This window comes from Elephantulus edwardii, unplaced genomic scaffold (genome assembly GCF_000299155.1).
Source record: "Elephantulus edwardii isolate Elephantulus edwardi_28Jun2011 unplaced genomic scaffold, EleEdw1.0 scaffold00156, whole genome shotgun sequence".
NCBI classification, from domain to species: Eukaryota; Metazoa; Chordata; class Mammalia; order Macroscelidea; family Macroscelididae; genus Elephantulus; species Elephantulus edwardii.
The window spans coordinates 762830-786380 of record NW_006399906.1 but is presented as its reverse complement, the minus strand read 5'-3'; the positions used below and the strand labels follow the sequence as shown (position 1 = coordinate 786380).

The 23551-nt window shown below is 36.5% G+C and overlaps 1 protein-coding gene across 1 annotated transcript in view; it reads left to right on the top strand.

Moving 5' to 3' along the window:
- Window positions 1-23551, top strand: part of LOC102866788 (tyrosine-protein kinase Fer-like) — a 575672-nt gene that overhangs the window by 242435 nt on the left and 309686 nt on the right. Inside the window, exon 10 of the mRNA XM_006895050.1 lies at window positions 16379-16582. Within this exon, the coding sequence (XP_006895112.1) occupies window positions 16379-16582 (204 nt within the window). The remainder of the gene's footprint in view (window positions 1-16378; window positions 16583-23551) is intronic.

The window sequence follows — 23551 nt, the reverse complement described above, 5'->3', positions numbered from 1 at the left end:
TGCTTTACTGCATTCTCTCTACTGCTGCTTCACTCTGTGTTATGTTGGACTGAAAACTGTTGATTATGTTGAAAATGCAGATCAATAGATGAACCATGCTTCTGTAGTTGAGGCAGCTGGGTCTAAGCCAATGTATTTAAAATCTATTTCAAAAGTCCTAACACCACAAGTATTCAAAACTACAAAAAGGAAAAAAAAAGAAAGCAAAAACTACTTTTATCTGAAATGATTTGAAATGCTTTTCCAACAAAACATATACTCAATTCATATATGCATTGTGATCTTTGTTTTAAGCTTCATAACTTTATTAAAATTATAAAATATCCATTTTTTCTGTGAAAAAGCTTCCTTTGTGATTGATAACTATAGAGAAAGTTCACTTCTTCAAGATAAATTGATCACTGCAGTATTTACACATTCTGACCCAGTGACTTCTTGATTCTCTTAGAAATATCATGTGCTAAAATGATTGAGACAGTATACAGTTTATGATGTTAGAGTGAATTGTTAATAAAGGAAAGGAATTGTTTCCTTAAGTCTTTAATTGTTAAGTAACAGAAATATTTAGTTCTAATTGCGATTTCACATTTTAAGAATGATAATCTCAGATGTCTAACAGTTTACAGACTACTGCTTACTCATAATTTGAAACATTTCTTCGGGCATATTTTCAGAATGTTAAGGGAACTCTGATTACTTAGTCTGTGGAGAGTTAGGCAACCAGAAGACTTTACCTCTGTAGGAGTTTGAATCCACCACCATCTCCTCAGAAGAAAGATGGACACTCTCCTCCAATGCAGATTACAACCTCAGAAACCATTGGAGGGTCAATTAGGTGTCAGTTCCAACTTAATGACAATGAATACTAAAATAGTTGTAATTTGTTTAAGTTAAAATAGAGGAAAAAGAATTTTAATTATGGCAAATATTTCCCTTGGGAAAAGAATTTTAAAAGTTGCTTTAAGGATAGTTAACTATATTTTGCTTTGAAAATTAAGATTTACTTCTCATAACACAGATTTACCATTTTCAAGTGTATACTTTGGTGTGTTTTTATTTTTTTAATTTTCGCTATGTTTGCAATCATCATCATCATCTAATTTCACATTTTCATCCCCTCAAACTGATCATCTCATACCTATTAGCTGTTAGTCTTATTTCCTCTCTCTGTTCACTCCTTGGGAGTTACTTCTGTCTGCCTATATTTATTTATTTATTTTGGGTCATTTCACTTAAGTCAAATCATAAACTATGTGGTCTGTGATTTGATAATGCTGTCATTGTTGTTGTTATTGTCATTGTTATGTGCCTCATGTCAACTATATTTCCTAGTGACTCTATGGATAATGGCTCTGACCCTGCCCTATCCTGAGCCAACTTCTCTACCTCTAACACACTTGACCCCACAGCCACAGTCACTGCATCAGTCCATCTCATCCACAGTATTTATTTCTTGCACTAATCTTTCGTTTTCTTTCTCCCAAGCATGATGTCCTTCTCCACAGACTGACACCTCCTGATAACATGCCCAAAGTTTTTAAGTTTCAAAATCCTTGCCTTCAAGGAACAACCTGGTTCACCCTGTCTAGAATAGACCTTTTTGTTTTCTTGGTAGTCTGTGGTATGTTCAAAACTCCTCTCCAGTGCTACAACTCAAAGGCATCACTTCTTCTCTCATTTTTTGTCCAGCTCTCAGATGCATAATAAGTAATTGAGAAGACCATAACCTGGATCAGGTGCATCTCTATATCATTGCTCTTTACCATTCTGGAGAAGTTCTTGATAGTAGATTTTCTTTTTTTAAAAAATTTTTTTTATTTTTGTGTGTGCGTGTACCATCAAATCAGATCTGACTGGTACAGGAAGAGATTGTCCCTCCTTCCCCGGCAGAGCATCTGGTGGGTTCGAACTGTGCGCCTCTGGGATTGTAGTTGCAGTTCCTTGCCACTAGGCCACCAGAGCTCCCCTGCTAGTAGATATTCTCAATTCATCTTTTTCTTTTGAGTTATTGACTGCTAGAGCCAACAGTGTTCATAGTGTATCTGAAAAAGAGAAAATAGGTTGCAACATCAGTGATTTTTCTATCCATCATGATGTTGCCTGTTGGCCTGATGGTGAAGATTTTTGTTTCTTTGATGTTGCTATGCTATCAATATTGAAAATTATAGCTCTTGATCTTCTGCAGCACACTCTTCAAGTCCTCAGTTTCAGTGAGCAAGTTTTGCCATTTGTATAACACAGGTGTTTTGTTGGCATTTCTTCCTTCAATCTGATAGTACATTCTTCTGCATAAATTCCAAGTGCTCAAACAACCTGCTCAGCCTCTAGATTGAAAAAATATGGATAAAGAATACATCTTTGCCACACTTTACTCTTTATTTTAAACCACGCAGTATTCCCTTGCTCTGTTCAGACAACAGCATTTTGGTCTAGGTATAGGAATTTTTTGCTGGTTTTTGTTATAGGTTTTATATGAGCACAATTAAGTGCTCTGGGACTCCCACTCTCCTCAATGCTAGCCATAATTTGTTGTTATCAACACTTTTAAATACTTTGTATAGTCAATAAAATAGAAATACTACTGTTACTCTCTACTTTCAGACAGTACCTATCAGCAATGACATCCCTAGTGCCACAGCCTCTTCTAAACCTAGTTTATATTCTGGTAGTAATCTGTCAGTGCACTGTTCTAGTTGTTTTTCAATAACCTTCAACAAGATTTTGTTTACTGTGATATTAATGATACTGTTTGATAATTTTCACTTTCTGTTGGATCACCATTTTAGAGAATGGTGATAAATATAGCTCTGTTCCAGTCAGTTGGCCAGTTAACAGTTCTCCAGATTTCTTGTAACAACCTGGTCATAATGCTTTACCTGTCTCTATTTTGTAGCATATGATAATACTTTATTCCTTTTTATGGCTGAATGAGCTGTGGTGCTGGAGAAGAGTATTGAGAATACCATGGACTGCTAGGAAAACAAACAGATTCACCCTGGAAAGGGTTAAACCAGGTGGCTCCTTGGAGGCAAGGATTCTGAGGCTCTGTCTAACATACTTTGGATATGTTGTGAGGAGAGACTGGTCCTTGGAGAAGGACATCATGCTTGGGAGGGTGGAGGGACAGTACAGGAGGGGAAGGCCCTCTGTGAGGTGGATTGATTCAGTCACTGGGATAATTGGGATGGGAGTGTCAGAGACAGTGCGATTGGCACAGGACAGAGCGGAGTTTAGGGCTGTTGTACATAGGGTCGCTATAAGTTGCAAGTGACTCGACTGCACATAACAACAACAGCAACATGGCTGAATGATGCTACTTTTTATCAGTATACCATATTTTTACTTCTTGTTTTGTTAGCAAATCGATGTTTGAGTTTTATCAATTTTAGGTGTTATAAATAATCCTGCTATAAAATTAATGCACAAGTTTTTGCCTAAACATGTTTTAAATTCTATCAACATTGACACAAATGCAGGGTTAATATGTAAGAATTGATACAACAGCACCTAACAACAATAGTAATTTTATGTTTAACTTTTTGAGATATTGCCAAATGTTTTCACAATGGCTGCCTAAATTTACTTTCACACCAATAATGTAAGTCAGTTTCAGTTTATCCACATCGTCACTAGTACTTCTTATTGCCTTGTTTTTTTAATTCTAACTTTACTAATTGGTATAAAGTAGTATTACACTATGGTTTTCATTTTTATTCTCTTAAAAATTTGTATAGTTAGTCATCTTTCCATATTGTTATTAGGCATTTGGAAGCAAGTGTGGCAACCATTTCCTAAACATGTCCCTGGAAATTCTATGAACTTTGAGAAAGGTTGATAGTTATAGAACGGCTTCAGGCCTTCTGTTCATAAGGTTGCTATGAGTCGTGCTCAACTTGACAGCAATCAGCAACAACATTTGCTTTATGGAAAATGTTTATTAAAAATATTTTAATAGTTAATTGTATGGTCTTTTTATTGTTGAGTTGGTTATAAGGATTTTTGGAAGCATTAGTTATTCAGTGGTAGAATTCTTTCCTTCCATGTAGGGACTGGAGTTTGATTCCTGGCCGTTGCACCTTTCATGAGTTCACTTGTATCCCACAAACATCCTTTTTATCTGAATTGCTGTGGTTCTGAGTGTTTTGGTGGTAATGATTTTGTTGCAGTTATAATATTATTCATGTACTCCATGATTTTATAAGCAAATCAATCAGGCGTAAACAAATTAACAGTATCTGATGAAAGAATAGTTTATCTAAGGTATAGCCTACACTTGTTATGCATGAGAGAGTTGGACAATGACTAAGGAGGATAGAGGAATTGATGCCTTTGAGCTGTGGTGCTGGAGAAGAGTATTGAGGGTACCATGGACTGCTGCTAGGAAAACAAACAGATCCTGGAAAGGGTCAAACTGGGCTGCTCCTTGGAGGCAAGGATTCTAAGGCTCTGTCTAACATACTTTGGACATGTTGCAAGGAGGGACAGGTCCTTGGAGAGGGACATCATGTTTGGTAGGGTGGAGGGACAGTGCAGAAGGAGAAGGCCCCCTATGAGGTGAATTGATTCAGTGACTGGGGTAATCGGGATGGGTGTGTCGGAGACGGTGCGATTGGCACAGGACAGAGCAGAGTTTAGGGCTGTTGTACATAGGGTCACTATGAGTCGCAAGCGACTCGACGGCATGACAGCAACGACATAGCCTGCAATACCTTTTATTTTATAATAGATTAATAGAGAGAGATTTGAGAAATTAGAAGGGAACCTAGTTTCCTCAAGAGAAAGTACCAGGAACAGAGAGCACTTTTTTGCCTGGGAAACTTCATCTTCAAGGAATGCCAGGCCTGCAGATGCTGACAGGAGGAAAGTATATTCATCTAGAGCCTTCACAGAGAGGTCTAGAACCTTAAGTTCAGATTTCTTCTGCTCTCCTGACCTGTTGAACAATACACTTTTATTTGTTAAATCCATTCACTTAATATTCCTGTTACTGCATTACTGAATATATAAGGCAGGACCTTATAACAGTTATTACCTGTCAGTGGAGACTTGTTATTTTCTGAGCAAGTTTCAGTGGATCTTTGAAATCAAGACAGAATAGGAAGGAAGGGCTGGAATTCTACTTTAGAAATTCAATCAACAAAATTTCTATAGATCACAGTAGTGTTATCTACTCCTAATGAGGGTTATGGAGCAGAATCTAAGCTTTTTTATTTCATTATGCATAGGGTTGTTTTGTGCTAAGGCTATCTTAATGGATGCTGGTGGCTTAGAAATAAGGAATTTCATTACCAACTCAAACATATACAATTCGAATCCATCATTTGCTCCACAGGAGAATGATGGGCAGTCAACTCTAGTGTGATTTATTGCCTATACTGACCCTCTACTGGAGGGTCAGCGATGGTTTGATTCCAACTTTACAATATACAACAACAACAGCAAGAGTGTTTTTACATATTATTTATGTTAGACTTTAATAGCATATATGATATGTAAGTATCTTCCTATTTTCTGTTTTTTCTTGCTAATGCAGCTTGTCTTCCCTTCCCCCCCCCCCTTTTTTTTATTTCAATGAAGTGAAATCTATCCTTTTTAAATTGCTTTTCTTTTTGGTGTCATGTAGAAAAAATCTCTTAAATTATTCAGAATCATTCACCTTTTGTGCTTTGTTTTTATTTAAGAGTTTTATAGGTTTTAGCTCTTCACTTTGGGTCTTTGGTCAATTTGGTAATATCTTTTATAAGTGACCTGAGGTAAAGGTTCAAATTCTTTCTTGTATGTGCATGTATGTTCCTGTTATTTTTTAGGTGCTGTTGAGTCACATACAATTCATTGCAATCCTTTGAAAAACAAATTTGAAGTCTTTCCTTATTATAATTTAATAATATTTCCATATTATCCCCGACAACTGGAGTCACTCTTGAAATCCTTGTATCAATCTATCTTGGTGAGGATATTCCCCTTTTTTGCTGACCTTCCACATTGCCAAGCATCATGTCACACTCCAAGGAATCAATCACCTCTCCTAATGACACACCCAAAGTATGTGAGATGAAGCTTTGCCATCCTTGTTTCCAAGTAGCACTCTATTTGGTTGCACCTTCTCCAAGACCTATCAACCTGTTCTTTTGGCAGTCTATGGAATATTCAATACTCTTCTCAGATATCGTAATTCATAAGTATCAGTTCTTCTGTTGTACTTATTCATTGTCTAGCTCCCAGATACATAACAAGTAATTTGAGAAATTATGATTTAAATCACACCCACTTTATTTTTTATACTGACATTGTTGGTCTTCAGGACTTTGGAATGGTCCCTGACTGTAACAGACTTTCCCAATGCTATATATCTCTTGATCTTCTGACTGCTGGTACCCTGATGTTGATTGTGGATCCAAGTAAGATGAAATAATTGAAAATTTCAATATTTTCTCCGTCTATCATGATGTCACCTGTTGCTCCAGCGTTGAAGGTTTTTGTTTTCCTGATTTTGATATGTATATCATAATAAAGGCTGTAGTCTTTGATCTTCGGAAGGAAGCACTTCAAGACCTCCATGCTTTCAGTAAGCAAGGCTGTGTGATATGCATAATCCAGGTTGTTGATAAGCTTTCCTCCTATTTTGATGCCACATTCTTCTTCATTAAATCCAATTTCTTAAACAGTTTCTGGAGCTAGGTTAAGTAAGTATGGGGAAAATACAACTCTGTTGCACATTTTCTCAATTTTAAACCAAGTAGTGTTCGTTTGCTCTATTTATGCAATAGCTTCTTGGCCTAGGTAAGATTTCATATAAGCATAATTAAATATTCTAGGATTTCCATTCTTCTGATTGTTAGCTATAGTTTGATATGGTCCAAATGTCTTTACATATTCAATAAAACACAGGTAATTGTTTTTCTATTATCCTCTGCTTTCAACCATATGTACTTGCGTATTTGTGTATGCATGTTTAAGTTAAAACATTAAGAAAACCATTATCCATAATAACTATTACTTTTTTCTTTTTTAAAAAAATATTAATTCTGATTTCATCCACTTAATTACATTTTTTATTTTTAGATTTGCCAGGAAATTTCTTTTTGTTGTTTTCATTCAGAGCTCATACACATTTTGTTTTCTAACAGTAATTGCCGTTGTACAATTGCACGTCCTATCAGCATTCCCATGTACCCCCTCCTTTTCCCTTTTCTTTACCCACACATATACTGATGGCTGCTCCCTCTTCCCCTCCCATCACTACCTGTCAGCCCTGCCATTGTTTCTACCTGTGTATAACCTCCCCTTATTTTTTTTTTATTTTCCTTCTCTTGGCCTCCCTTCACCATTCAGTCAGTTATGCATGTCCTGTTCCAGATTGTTAGTTATAAACACACGTACTGTGTGTTCATCCATTTCTTTCAGGTTGGTCTTCCCTTCCCCTAATCTATTACAGTGTTTCTTGACCATTCTATTCCTGCTCTCCCTGTTCATCCCATAACCTGTCTCTTTATTTTTTTTAATAGTAGAAGTCTGATACAGTATTTGTCGATTAGTGACTGTGTTATTTCACTCAGCGTATCGTCTTCTTTTTTCCCTCCTATTTTAAAATTACTTTTAATGAAAGTTTGCCTAGACTTTGGATTTCCATTCATTCATTGTTGCATTTTTCTCCCTGCACAACCTCCCCCCAGTTCAGTCTTCTCTTTGAAAAGCAAAAATAAGTTTTCTCATTGTTATACAATCCCTCCCCCCAAGTCCACTCCATTATGCAGCCTTTGTTCTGAATTCCTGTCATGACAATAATACCTAATCATATGTCCCTTCAGTTCTCCCTCATCAGTTTCAATGCAGTATACATTGTTTATCCCATCTTTCTCAGTCTCCCCCCAACTGTGATATTAGTCCCCTGCTTTACAACAGTGGCATTATGCAATATTTGTCCTTTTGTGATTGAGATCTTTCACTCAACATAATGTCCTCTAGAGTCACCCACTTTGTATAATATTTTTTGAGTTCCTTGTTTTTCATGGGAATTTAGGTTGTTTACAACTCTTTGCTATTGTGAACAAAGCTGCGGTAAACATGAGTGTGCATATATCCGCTTGGGTGACTTATGGTTTCACTGGCGTATAATCCTAGTAGGCTTACAAAAAATGGTACACCATCGCATATCATTAGGTAAACTATAGGGAAGTGAAATTGGACTTAATTATATTAGTATCTTTACTTGACACTTGCTATAGGTATTTGTTCCAATGGTTTAAACATTGAGTTAAATTTTAAAATAGCCTTTTACTAAAATATTTTACAATTTCGTTTAGATTAATAGTTTTGAATAAGGAAGAATTTTAGGTAATAAGTTTTCAGTTTAGCTTGGTATTATTTGATGATAGAAGATTAGTTTTGATTGTTATAATCAAAATGAGCCTTTTAATATGTAGCATCAACTCTAGTACATCTATGTACTACATCTTGAATACTATTGAATGATTCAGATTGAATCCTTGTTAAGGTCTCAGTACTGTGACAAGCTCTACATCCAGCATCTGTCCCAGGTTTCAAGGGTTCAGGTTGTTATAATTGTGTATTACTGACTTTTTCGATGACTGTCTCCAAATTAATTGTATTATTTGACAACCTACTGAAAAGACGAGAGATCCATTTCCATTTAAATCTTTGAAACCACATTCTATTTAATGTGGCAGGAAACCACATTCTATTTTTTATACATGTCAGGAAAAAACTGTTCTTCAGAGGCATCATCAGGGCTACCTTTTTACTGCCACATCTCTAATAAGTGAGTGAATAAGCCACTTTGTTTTACATTCCCTTATGAAAGTTGTTTATATCACTGTTTTGCCACATCAGTGGCCAAGATCATGCAAACAGTCTATCCATGAGGAGATTACTTAGTCTTATCATTAAATTGAGCAGATTTAAGGACAGCATTGTGCAATCTTAACAGCTACAAGGAAGTGGAAGCAATGTGCATCCTTTGGGATCAGAGATTCCTGCACCAGCAGACCAGGCCTACAGGAGCAGCACCAGCTGCAGTAGCTGCAGAAGAGGACTGGGGACCCGATATGAGATAGAACTGAGTTGGAATTGCTGCCCCATTGAGCCTTCACCCAATATTGTAAAGGACTGAAGGAAGACATCATAACTGACAGTACTAACAGAACTTTGTTACACTTACTTAAGCTGTGTGGCTGAAAGTCAGAGGGCCCACAACTATGCTTGAGAAGCTCTAGACTTAGGGGTTATATCTTGCTGCTGACAGGTTAACACCTCTAATAAACCTCATTGTCATGAATATATTTTTGTGAAGTCTGTGTAGCTATTGCAGTGGATTTCAGACCCAGTTGGGCAGTAAGATTGATCCTGGAACTAGTAGAAATAACTGCAGAAGTGTGGGGCACCATGTTTGACCTTATAGGAATTGGTTTTGTACTGTGGAGGTTGTTGATGGGGACACTTTCCCTTTGTGGATTTTGTAGTAGTCAGAGTTGTTCATTCCGATGCTGTCTACTCTCTTTTATAAGACTTATCAACAATCTGTGATATGCAGTTGCTGCAACCTTGCTTACTAAAAGTGAAGGCTTACTGAGAAAAAAAAAATCTGTTGCATTCAGTATGGATTATATCTCCAATAAAAAAAAAAAATCCTCACAACTGGAGCAATGGACAGCATCATGATAAATGGAGAAAAGATTGCTTTTAGCCACAGTCGATCTATATCTATGGTAGCGATAACCAAGAAATCAAAAGACATATTGTTTTATGGAAGATGTTGTTGTTGTTATGTGCCATCGAGTCGTTTGCGACTCATAGCTACCCTATGGACAACAGCCCTAAACCCTGCTCTATCCTTTGCCAGTCGCATTGCCTCTGACACACCCATCCCGATTGCCCCAGTCACTGAATCAATCCACCTCATAGAGGGTCTTCCCCTCCTGCACCATCCCTCCACCCTCCCAAGCATGATGTCCCTCTCCAAGGACCTGTCTCTCCTTACAACAAGTCCAAAGTCTGTCAGACGAAGCCCCAGAATCCTTGCCTCCAAGGAGTAGCCTGGTTTAACCCTCTCTAGGATGAATCTGTTTGTTTTCTTGGCAGTCCATGGAACATTCAATACTCTTCTCCGGCACCACAGCTCAAAGGCGTCAATTCTCCTTCTATCCTCCCTAGTCATTGTCCAACTCTTTGATGCATAGCAAGTGATTGCAAAAACCATGGCCTGTATCAGGCGGACCTTAGTCTCCAGAGAGACACTGTTGCTCTTGGGTACTTTAGAGAGGTCGCTAACAGCAGACTTTCCCATCGCAATATGTTTTTTTATTTCCTGGCTGCTGGTGCCAAGAGTATTGACCGTGGAGCTGAGCAAATACCTCTCTTTAAAACACTAAATAGCAAGGATGTTGCTCCAAATACTAAGCTATGCTTGGTCAAAGCCATGATATTTTAATTTCCTTCATATGCATGTGAAAACTGAACTGTGAGTAAGGAAGCTCAAAGAGAAATTGATGTCTTTCAATTGTGGTGTTGTGGAAGAGTATTGAATAGTACCTTACACTACCAAAATGACAAACAGATCTGTACTAGAAGTTCATGCAGAGTCCTCCTTAGAAGCTAAGACTGTGAGACTTCATCACATACTTTTTGCATGTCAGGAGGTGCTTTGCCTTGTAAAAAGATATAATTGTGGGAAAGGTGAAGGCTAATAAAAGAGAATACCATCAGTAACTACAATAGGCTTAAACACAAAAGAGATTGTGTGGAAGATACAGAATTGGGTAAACTTTTTAGCTTTTGTGCAAAGGGTTACAGTGAGTTGGCATCAACTACAAGGCACTTAATAATGATAACAGCATGGATACTGTCTCATGTTAGCCAAAAAGATACCAAAAAAAAGGCAATAAATAAATGGGAAGTTGAGGAAGTAAGTAATTTTGTTTAGTCTAATTATTTTTTGAAAAAGCAAAGTTTAAAAAAAGAAAGAAGAATGTTATTCTCTTACCAACTGGATTTTGTCCTAATGCTAGACAACAGTTTCTTTATAAACACCAAAAAATTACTAGGCAAAGTTAACATTAGGCAAAGTATCTCTATTCTGGTTAAATATGTTGATGAAATAATTATTGGAAAAAATAGTCAGTTGTACCTTTTGTTTGCATATTATATTAATGATATTGTTTATATTTTCCATATTCTGTTGGATCACCTGTTTTGGGACTAGGCATAAATGTAGATAGATCTCTTTCATTGAGTTGTCCATCTAGCTTGGCAGAGATGAGTGAACATGCTAAACGCTGCATTTGTTTTTTTTAAATTCTGTATTGGTATTCTGTCAATTCTTGAGGCCTTGTTTTTTTGCAAATTCCATCGGTGTAGCTTTGACTTTTTCCTTCAGTACAGTTATTTCTACATTTATGCTACCTCTTATTCAGTGTCAACTGATATTTTTGGTACTGTGTTAATTCCTTCCATCTTCTTTTTATGTTTCCTATGTAAATCCCTGTTTTGTCCGTGGAATATTTTGGCTTGAAGATTTATCTTCAGTTCTTTAAGCTTGTGTAATAGCAAATGTGTTCTTCCTTTTTGTTTTTTCACCTCCAGGTATTTGCACATTTCAGTATAATACTTTGCTTTGTCTTCTTGAGTTGCTCTTTGAAAATCTTCTGTCTAGTTCTCTTAATTCACCATTTCTTTCTTTTGCTTTCCATTAGTGTCTTTACATTAAGAGTTTTCATTTCTTCTGACATTAATTTTGGTGTTTTTCTCAAATATTTGAAATAAAAACAGCACAGGATCATACTTCAACGTGAAGGGTTTTCTTTTGGTTGATAGTAATGAAGAAGCAAGAGGCTAGGCTTATTTATCATGCAAGAAAGGGATTTCTTTTAATTTTTTGCAAGAATTGAAGTGGTCAACCCTAATGCAGTGCAGATCATATCTCTCACTTGACCAAATTTCAGGGTAGTTTCAGTTGAAGTGACTTCAGAGCTGTTGTACATAGAGCTGCAAGTGATTTGACAGCAGTTAACAACAACAGTAACACATACTATTTGGTATGGTAATATTTAAAAGAGAACAAGGAAAGTCGGATAGTTCTTACCAGAATTTTTTCATTTGGGAGTGGCAATAAAAATTATGTGCACGCACAACTTTTTGGCAAAATGGATTCAATTACAAAGGTTTTTGGGATGTCCCACATTACTTTTCTTGAAGGACTCAACATCGCCATCTACTGGAAGGTCATATAACAGTCAGGCCTGGAAGTTTTGATTGAGAGTGCTCAGATTTTGCTTCAAACTGTTTCTTCTGAAAACCAATGTTATGAAGATTTCACTAGGGAACAAAGAGATAAAATTGTTACATTACACAATGTTGTTTCTGTTGTTAGGTGACCTCGAGTTGAGTATGACTCATAGCAACCCTGTGAACAGCAGATCTGACCCTGCCGTATCCTGTGCCATCCTTATCAACTCTGGCATTTTAAAGAACATTGCTAAAGTCTCAGTCTCAATATATCTTATTGGGAATCTTCCTCTACTCTTTTCTGACCATGCATGATGACCCTTTCCAAAGAAGAGCCTCCGTGTTCAAAATTGAGAAACAAAGCTTCACCATGTTTGCCTCCAGGGTATCACCCTTGACTACACCTTCTCTTGGCAATCACTGGAAGATGTGCAACATTTTTAGATCTGAGTACACACCCAGAGTTTTTATTAAAAAAAACTCTTGTCATCCTTTGGCATGTTAACGTTCTGCTTATCAAACTGTGTTCCAACTTGTCTCAAACTTATACATATCTTGATTACATAGTCTAAGGAGAAACATGACCTTTTTAAACAAAACAGAACAAAAACACCTTCCTGAGAAAAAATAATTTGCCTAGTCTTCATTTATTTCACTAAACCAAAGAAAGTTCTTTATTGCACTAGTCTCAGTACGTTATTACTGTAGAATTTTAAAGGGTAAAATATGGGGAAAGGAATGAACTGATTAGCCCAGATAATGAGGAAAACCTGTCATATTAATTAAAAAATATTAATTTAATTATATTAACTAGCTATACAATGTACTTTTTTAAACTCATACCAGTGGCAAAAATCTCATATAAATTATCAGCAAAGATAATACCTCAGAGAACTTAGATTTCTTTGAAATGGAAAAAAAAAAGCCCTATTTAATTTTGAAATATTTTATGACAACTCTTGGGACACTGAATTTTTTGCATCATATTCTATCAATGTCATATTAGAATTATATAAGAATTCCATTGCAATAACATTGATAAAATTAGTCCTAATCCTTCTAGAGAAGGATTGAAAGACCTTATTAGTGAATGATTCAGACAAAACCTATATGTGATCTCTCTCTTGTTGTATATCCATTCACTGTAGAAACAGTTTATAACAATATTGTTCACATAGTGGAGAATATCAAATCCCTACACTTTGTTTCCTCCCTAAGAGATATTAGTAAACCTAAAATATTGGAGTGTAATTCCCATGATAATAGTAGTGTTCACTGGACTTCCTTGTAAGCGTATGGATATAATCCTATCACTCACAATGTTGTACTTCAAGATGGACCTAGAAATTTCTTTTTTGACTATGAAAGCAACTCCATTTTTCCTCACCTTTTCGTCTCCAGAATAATATATGATCATCTAACTCGAAATGCCCCAAGCCAGTCCATCTCATCTCTCCAATGCCTAGTATGTCAATATTTATGTGTTCTATTTCTTTCTTAACAATTTCTAATTTTCCTACATTCATGGTTCTCACATTCCATGTTCCAATTACTAGTGTCTGCTTACAACTGTTCCTCTTCCTTCATATTTCCATGCTTGACAGTTCTACCTAGGTTACCCTTTCTGTTCATCTACGTGTGTTGTGTTTTACATAGGGTTTTCAGAGGCCTGCTATTTCAGAAGTGGATGGCCAATCCTTCTTCCTAGTCTGTCTTAATCTGAATGTTTAGATTTAGAGGAGTATCTGACAGACAGCAATTTGTGGAGTAGTGAAAGATAAATCCCTCATTTTGGAGTTGACCATTAGTTATAGTGTAGTACCTGCCCTTAGCCCAGTGCCTTGACCCACTTATTTTCCAGCTCCACCCTCCAGCAGGATACCACTTCACTTCTACCAAATGCCTTCAGAATTAATCTCCCATTGTCCGACCCATGGCTTGACAGCTTGTCAGAGAGATTTTTTTTTTCTGTGTCCAGTGTCTCTTAAGTTTACTTGTACTGTCTCCGAAGGGAAGGTGATGTGTCCTGTAGAAATCCTGTATAGATTGTGTTTTTCTTCTTGGCACAGGATAGAGCACGGTTTAGGGCTGTTGTACATAGGGTCGCTATGATTCGCAAATGACTTGACGGCACATAACAACAACAACAACAATTCCCATGAAGTAACAATTAATTTCTTTTGAAAAGAACAACACAAAACTTAGATACCTTGTCAGGATAGTATTTCCCAAGCATATTCTTTACCTTCAAATCCTTAAATTAATTTCTTCACTGTTTGCTAAGCTTTTGAACTTGAATGCTCTTCTGACTTAAATTCTCCAGGTTCTACATTCCTCCAGTAAGCACAAATTTGGTAATGTAAATTGAATAGGACAGGCAAACAAATTACATACATGTCTATGATGATGTTGTCTTTTGTGTGAACTTTATTGAGAAACAATGATAAAAAGTATCAAATATGTTCTTTGCTAAGAAGTTATAGCACATTTATTAAATATTGTTCTTTTTCAAGGGAAAAAATAATTTTGCTGCTGCTGAGACCTTCAAATATTTTTATTGTAGTCAAGTTTATATTTAATTATATATACTGAAAAATTTGGAAAAGTAACATAAATTTGATTACTCTAAAAATTTTAAAAATATCTATTTTAAAACGTTAATTTTGTATATATTATTTATTTTCTCTTAAAAGCAAACTTTTTCAACTTATAGCTATGGGTGGTTCTTTCTATAATTCTTTAAAAATTCAGATTTGGAAGCACAATTTTAAAAATAGAGCAACTGTATCTGTCGTAGTGCTAAAGGAAAAGCTTACTGTGTTAGTAAATTTCATAATATTGATTTTATGTACTATGAAATAGAATTCCATAGTAAGTTTTGGGCCCTTTCAATGCTATCAAATAATGAAGGCCATGTTTAAAATCTGTTTTCATTAGCTATAAAGATGCATGTGAGAACTAGGTAGAATCCATAGTTGAGAACAACTCATTGGGCAATATTTTCTTTTCATTGATATTAATTCACATTTTTTACTTATCTTATTGTGAGAACCTTAAGGGACACTGCCAATTACTCTGCTTTGTCTGTAAAGTGTCCTTAACATCTGGGAAAGTTACAATTTTTATCAAAACACAGAAAAATAAAACCAAACGATCAACTCTTAATAAAAAAATGTGACTCATTATTAGAAACGTTTCAAGGAAATATAGCCAACTCCTAATTATCTCTGTTAATTTGTCTCATCACTTGGCTTCCTAAAATGACAGATAAAATTTTTTCCTGATATGCTTTTGACTGATATTACTCCCTTGTGAGTTGCTTGTAATTGTACATTATGGTTCTTCAAGTTGCAGATTCCTTCAAGGCATTATCTTTATCTTTGTAAAAAAGGAAGACCAGCCATGTGGCAGCAGTAACAGTTAAGGAAGTCAGGAGAGTAACAAAAGAACCAGAGAATATGGCTGCAGAGCGGCAGTAAAACTTTGAATAGTACCCCAGGAACATATGATATGGGCAGTCTTTGTGACGGGGAAATAGACATAATACAATTCTTATTTTAAGCACATAGAAATGTTGTTTTGTAATTATGTGTCTTATTGGTTTTATTTGTCTTTTTGGTTTTATTTTCTTTGATTACTAAGCAGTAATATAGGGGTTTACTTTATTAAGACTTTAAATTCTTACTGTATATACTTCCATTGTGTATGCTTATATGTGACTTCCTGGTGGTAGTCTAGAGGGTAAAGAGTTGCATTGCCAACCCAAAGACATACAGTTTGAGTCCACCAAGTGCTCCATCAAACAAATGTGGGCAGTCTCCTCCCACACAATTCATGGCCTCTGAAAGCATGCTGTATGGTCAACTATGAACTTTTTGTTATACATAGGATATAACAACAACACGTGTGGTATTACAGGAAAAAATAGAATATTTAAGAATGTGAATTTTTATGTTTCTAAATTTCAGTGCAGGTGCCTATGGAAGATCTTTAAAAATTAGGGAAAGATGAGAACAAATGTAAAGAATTACAATTTCTATAACTTGACTGACAAAAGAGTCACGATGTTCCCTTAGTTGTGATGTGAGGGTTTTTCGGGTTTTTTCCCCCTTTTCTTTTCACTTTGTATCTGTTTAAGTTCTCAGATGTGATCTCCACAAGTGACAAACCCCTGGCGGAACAGGATTGGTACCATGGAGCAATTCCCAGAATAGAAGCCCAAGATCTATTGAAACAGCAAGGAGACTTCTTGGTGCGAGAGAGCCATGGGAAACCTGGTGAATATGTCCTTTCTGTGTATTCTGATGGACAAAGGAGACACTTTATCATACAATTTGCTGATGTACGTTTCTAGCTTAGTTTATTACATATATACTTTAATGTAGTTCATGATGGTTTAATTATAATAAAGTGATGAATAGTTTGTATTAATTGTCTACAGTTCTGTTTGAATCCCTTAACAACAGTGCTCCAAGATTTTAATAGCATATTATATCTAGTTAAGGAAATGTATACTTAAAATATTCAAAATTAAACTACTTTTTAAAAATTTTAAAAGTATATTTAAATGTCTCATCTAAAGCTTCACTCTTAATGCACTTATTCTCTGATGGGATTTTAATACCTAAGAATTAAAAATATTATAAGCTCAATTGGAACATTAAAACTGCTTTAACTTGAAAAAAATATGTTACAAACAATTTTCATTCTTTTCTCCAAAACAGACTTTTTAGGAATCTTGTGCTTTTTAAGTACACCCTTGAACTGCCTTTAAATAAGAATTATAGAAATTTTTAAGAACTATTTTCTTGAGTAGTGCTAATAAAAATCTTATTGACAGGAAATATCATATTTTGTGAGTTGGATTTGTGATTCATTAAGCATTATATTTTTTTATCTTCTACTGCCTCTGAAAACCTGATGCAAGGTCAGCTGTGAGTTGTTTAACAGTCAGGTGTGGGATATTCAATCTTTTTTTTAATATGATTAACAATCGTTTATAGACTGGGAGCCTCTTGTTTAAACCAATTAGGACCCAGTGGACAGGACTTTGTGCCTTTGTGATTAAAAGTTTGTTGGGGCTTCAGGCCTGCAACCCTTGGGCCTGGTGTGAAGATTGATTTGCTATTAGAATTACAAACTAAATTTTCAGGGTTTTGTGTTTGAGGAGAACATTGTTCTAATTGGTATAACACTTGTCTGTCAGTTTGCTTTACTGAGATAACTTGTGGGTTGTTATGATACTGAAAGCTATGCCACTGGTATGTCAAATGCCACAAGGATTACACATGCAAGTTTTAGTAGAGCTGCCAGATTAAGACAGACTATGAAGCAGGGTTGACAGCCACTTCTTAAATAGTTGTTTCTGTTGTTGTTAAGTGCCGTCGAGTCACAGGCGACTTAGAGCAACCCTATGAAGGAGAGTCCTCGATGCTTGGGTGCCTTTCATCCTCTCTCCAAGTTCATAGGCTTTCCGGAGGCATGCTATTATGGAAGTGGATACCACTCCTCCTTCCTCTTAAATAGTAGGTCTCTGAAAATCCTATGAATAATATTTCTTGGAGAAAGTGCAGCCAGAGTGCTTTTGGGAGGTAAAAATGATAAAGCTTCACCATATACTTTGGGTATGTTCCTAGAAGGGGATATTCTTTATAGACAGACATGATGCTCAGAAAAGCAGTGTGTCAGCAGGAGAGAAAAACCCAGCAAGGTGGAATGATACAGTGATTGCTGCAATGGAATCTAGTGTGTCAGAAAGTATGAGAATTATACAAGGTAGCACAGGGTTCTTACCTGTTGTTCATAGGGTTGTTCTTGGGAGTACTCAGCTCAACAGCAACTAACAATAACATGTTGTTGTGGTTGTTATATGTCATTGAGTTTCCTGCAACTCATAGCGACCATATGTATAACAGCCCTAAACCCTGCTCTATGCTGTGCCAATCTTGTTGTCTCTGACAAACTTACTCACATTAACCCAGTCACAAAATCAATCCATCTCACCCAGGGTCCTCTTCACCTGAGCTGACTCTCCACCCTCCCAAGCATGACATCCCTCTCCAAGGACTGGTCCCTCCTTGCAACATTTACATAATATGTCAGACAAAGCTTCACAATCCTTGCCTCCAAGGAACAACCTGGTTTTACCCTTCTGGGAAGAACATGTTTGTTCTCTTAGCAGCCCTGGTATATTCAATACTCTTCTCTTGCACCACAGCTCAAAGGCATCAATTCTCTTACTGTCATCCACAGTCATTGTCTAGCTTTCTGATGCATAGCATGTGACTGCACAGACTATGGCCTGGATCAGATGCACCTTAGTCTCCAGACCTACATCATTGCTCTTCAGTACTTTGGTGATGTTTCTGACAGTAAACTTCCCCAGTGCATGCTGTCTTTAAATTTCCTGACTGCACGTATCAAGAGTGTTGAATAGCATAGAAGCTCTAAATTGTAGTCATTGTTTTTACTGTAGTGTACCTTTGAGTTGGAACCATTGTTGTTGAGTGCTTTTGAGTTGGAACCTATCCATAACTACCCCTCCAGTGAGTTTTCAGAGACAGTTTAATCCCATTAGAGGAGATGGCCCATCTTCCCATGAAACAGCTGGTGGATTTGAACCATGTGCCTTTGGAAGTGCAGCATGTTTTCTTATCATTAGGCAACCAGAGGTCCCTATGTAGTCATTGTTGTTATTGTTATGTGCTGTCAAGTCGACTGTGACTCATAGTTATCCTATAAACCATGGCTCAGAACCTTGTGCTATCCTAAACCAACTTCTCTTTCTTACACACCTAATCTCACTGTCATAGTCTCTATGTCATTCCATCTTATTGAGCGTCATCTTCTCCTGCTGACCTTCTACCCTTCAAGTATGATAACCTTCTTCAAGTCCTAGTCCCTCCTGGAAACACATCCAAAGCATATGAGACAGAGCTTCACAGTCCTTGCCTCCAAGGAGCAAACTGGTTTCACTCTCTCCAGGAAAGAACTGTTTGTTCTCTTGGTAGTGAGTGGTATGTTGAATACACTTCTCCAGAACCACAACTCAAAGGCATCAGTTCTTCTGTTTTCTTTATTTGTCATCCAGCTTTCAGATGCAAAGCAAACAAATGAGAAGACCATGGCCAGGATCAGGCACACCTTAGTCTCTAAACAGACATTGTTGCTCATTAGCATTCTGGAGCGGTCCTTCGTAACAGATTCCCAATGTTAACTCATCTTTTGATTTCTTTACAGCTGGTACAAAGAGTGTTGATTGTGGACCTAATCAAGGTGAAATTGTTACCTCAGTCTTTTCTCCATGTATCGTGACACTGTCTATTAGCCTGGTTGGTTTTAAAAAAAAAAAAGAAAGGAAGAAGTTCTCTCTGTATATATTGCATCCTCTAATGTTCCTTTTTGGAAGGAGGAGTGGTATCCATTTCCATAATAGCTTGCCTCCGGAAACCCTATGAACCTAGAGAGGAGGAAAGGCACCCAAGCGTTGAGGACTCTCCTTCATAGAGTCGCTGTGAGTCGCCTGTGACTCAATGGCACTTAACAACAACAAAACAATATTCCTTTAATTATGGAACTCAACACTCTTAGCACCAGTAGTCAGAAAACCAAAAGATGTGTTACATTGGGAAAGTCTACTGTCCGGGACTTCTCTAGAGTCCTGAAAAGGAACAATGTCAATCTGGAGACTAAGGTGCATCTGATATAGGCACAGTTACTTGCTATGCATCAGAGCACTGGACAATAACTAAGGATGATAGAAGAAATATCCATGCCTTTGAGTTGTGGTACTAGAGAAGAATGTTGAACATACTATAGAATGCCAGCAGAACAAACATCTATATCCTGGAGAGGGTGAAACCAAGCAGCTCCCTGGAGGGAAGGATTTTGAAACTTCTTCTTATGTACTTTTTGGCACATGGCCAAGAGTCTTTAGAAAAGGACATCATGCTTGGAAGGGTGAAGGGACAGCACAGGAGAGGAAGATCCATAATGAGACAGATTGACTCAGTGTCTTTAGAAATGGGCTTAGATCTGTCAGAGACAGTGAGATTGGCTCAGGAGAGGGCAATTTTTGGAGGTAATGTATGTAGAGTTACTGTAAGTCTTGGGCAATTGAAAGGCACATAACACCACCACCACCACCACCACGTTGCTAAAGTAAGGAGTTTTGGTGGCCTGTATCATTATGTATTGGGCTGCTAACTAAAAGGTCAACAGTTCTAAAACCAGCTATGCCTTTGGGAGAAAAGTGGGTATTTTCCTGTAAAGATTTACAACCTTGGTAGCTTTATGAAGGGTTACCAAGAGTTAGATGTTACTCAGCAGCTGTTATTTTTTAGTTGGGTTTTGTTTGAGAGGGGGTGTTGCCAAACTGCTACTCATGCTGTTTATAGTATCTTAATGGAACATTAAATTACAAGGGATAAAATAATTATCTTTTACCTTTAATCACTGAGAAATACTTAATGGTTTTAGCATATGAATTCATTAAATACTTTTGTCCTTTTTTACTCCACTTTTTTCAAATGGCATGTATTTTCAAGATAAGTGCCTATTGGTTTTAAATATCTGTCAATGGTCTAGAGTGACGACAACTATTTGCCTCATAAGTAATGTCATACATGAAGTACATATAACATAAATAGAAACCATTTATAAGTGTTCAATTCAATGATATGTAGTAAGTACACACATGGTAACATGTTTAAATGAAAAAAATACTACTCGAATGTGTTAGAGGGACTAAAATCATTAGGGTGGGTGTACATTATATCGTTCACATTGATGGCTACCTTTTTATAGTATTAAGACGCTAACTTTATAATTGTGTTCTTGGCCTGAATGTTGGCTATTTTTAGCCAGTACAATTAGCCTCTCTAGTACCCAGCTACCTTAGCTGCAGACACATGGTCTTGCAAATCATCAACACCTGTGGACCTAGGATAAGAGAATGCTCTTGACACTGAGCAGCAAGACTTAAGGTGAGCAAGATTTGTGCTAGCCAAGATTCAAAATGAAGAAGATTAGTGGCAACAAGATTTGAAGGATACTGGAGTAAGATCCTGGTCAGAATAAGACCCTGGTGATGGAGAGACTGTGACATTGATACTGAGAAACATTGACAAGATGTAACCTGAGGCTTCTTGTGTTTCTGCTGGCTACATTGTAAGTTTTTGCTATTCTTGCTGGATGCTTGAAAGAGAAGCTGATTTACAATTTCTCTGAGGCAAACCTTGATGGATGATTTGGATTTGATTACTGAACTGAAACCAGAGCCTGGACTAATTGAGGAATTGTGCCTTGGAACTTGGGCTAAAACCTGGACGTGTATTGAGTGAAATTATTTGCCTCACCCCCTCCCCAGTTTACTTCCCAAATAAACTCCATTTTCAGTATCCCAACTGTAAGTTGGTGAGTCATAAATGAACCTTTTGCTGCTGGTGAGGCTCTACATGCACTGTAGGCCTGAGCTATGGGCGGCTCTTTATCTGCTTTCTGCTCTGAGGAGGTGAGGGGCTGTGTTATTCTCACTCCCTCTGACCCTTTCAGAGCATGCTCATGGCTGTGTGCCCTTAAGTCCTCTCTTCTGTCCTTTAGACAATAATTATTCTTCCTGCTTTCAGAATCTGATCCACTGTTCTAATAGTAGTCTATTGTGTTAAGTAATTTAGGCATATTTGAAAATATGCCTCTTGAAGAGAGGCCATTCCTTACTGAGAAAAGACATGCAAGAAAAAGTAAAGGGTCTTCAAAAGAGAAGAAGATCCCAAATGAGATGGATTGATAAGTGATCGTAACAATGAGAGCGAGCATAGGAGAGATCATGACCACGGCACAGCAGAGGCCAAGGTTCAGGTCTGTTGTTTATAGGTGATTCATAGTCAATTTGATGGCACATAACAACAACAGCAATAACACTGAGCTGCTAACCCAAAGGTTAGCCATTTGAATTCAGTAGCTGCTCCTTGAGGGAAAGATAAGACAGTTCCCTCTTCTTAAGATTTACAGCTTCAAAAACCCCATAAATTGGACCCAACTCAGTGATAGTGGTGGTTTTCTTGTTTTGAAATTTTGTTTTGTTTTACCTGTTTGAAGATGGTATTGTTATTTCATATGAAAATGGTATGAAAACTGTTTAAGAAAAGATCATAAGTAAAGTCTGAACAAATAAATCACATTTTATGATTATTTTCTTATGTTTTCCTAAATTAAAAAGTACTATTTTTGAAAAATGTCATATATTGAGAGTGAAACTCTTATACTCTAGCCTAAAATATAAGTGTGGGAACTTACATTCGTATTCTTACTAACTAAAAGGAGAAGGTTAGCTTTCATAATATCCATTTCTGTTAATCTCATTTCATAGTAAGTGATGAAAATTAACAGTATATATTATACTAAAAATAGACCTAAGTACAAGTTCACTTTTTAAGATTTTAGTCTACTTTTTGAAATTTAAGATCTCTATTAAAAATGCGGGAATATTTGTATTTGTATAAATGTCTCAGATTTTATACTGCCTCATTTTTATTCTAATCAAATTTCATCATATAATGTTGATTTTTTTTAAGCATTTGAACATAGGAGTTTGAGTTTTTTAATTCTTTTTTATTCAATATACATAAGTCTTCCCTCTGAAAATGAACAAGTTTATTGCTTATATACCTGTTTCCCTGAAATGAGTAATAAGTAGAGGAATTTATAATAGGCATTTACTGATTGTCCATAATATTCCAATCAAGGAGCTTATAGTCTTTATTAGAGTATAACATCTATGCATAAGCGAAAAAGTCAGGGATAAAGTAATATAGGCTTTGAAGAAGGAGAAAAAATAGTTATTAATGAAAAAAGCGATAAGAGTTTGAGTAAGACTTCAGTTTCAGACTCCATACTTCTGTAGTTTGTGAAGCCATTTAGTTGAAACTCAGTTACTTTATCTGTAAAATGAACTTCATGTCCTATAAAGTTATTGTGAAATTAAAACAATTAATTTCTTCAAGAATGTAGGATGTCAAGTACAAGGGAGTTCTGGTGGCCTTGCGGTAAGCAATTGGTAAAATACTGCACTGCAATCTCTAAGGCACGCAGTTGGAATGTGGGTAACTGCCTGTGAAAACACGCTGAATGTCATCTATGGGTTTGTACTGACTCAAGGATACACGTCAACAACACATACAAGAATTAGATAGTTTTACAATTACTTAGTGTCTCTCTTTGAGAAAAACTACAGATGTACTTTATAATAAATGCTAGAGAAGCTCAATATCAGCTGTGAAAACTAGGCCGGGGGCTGATTGTGGAACAGACC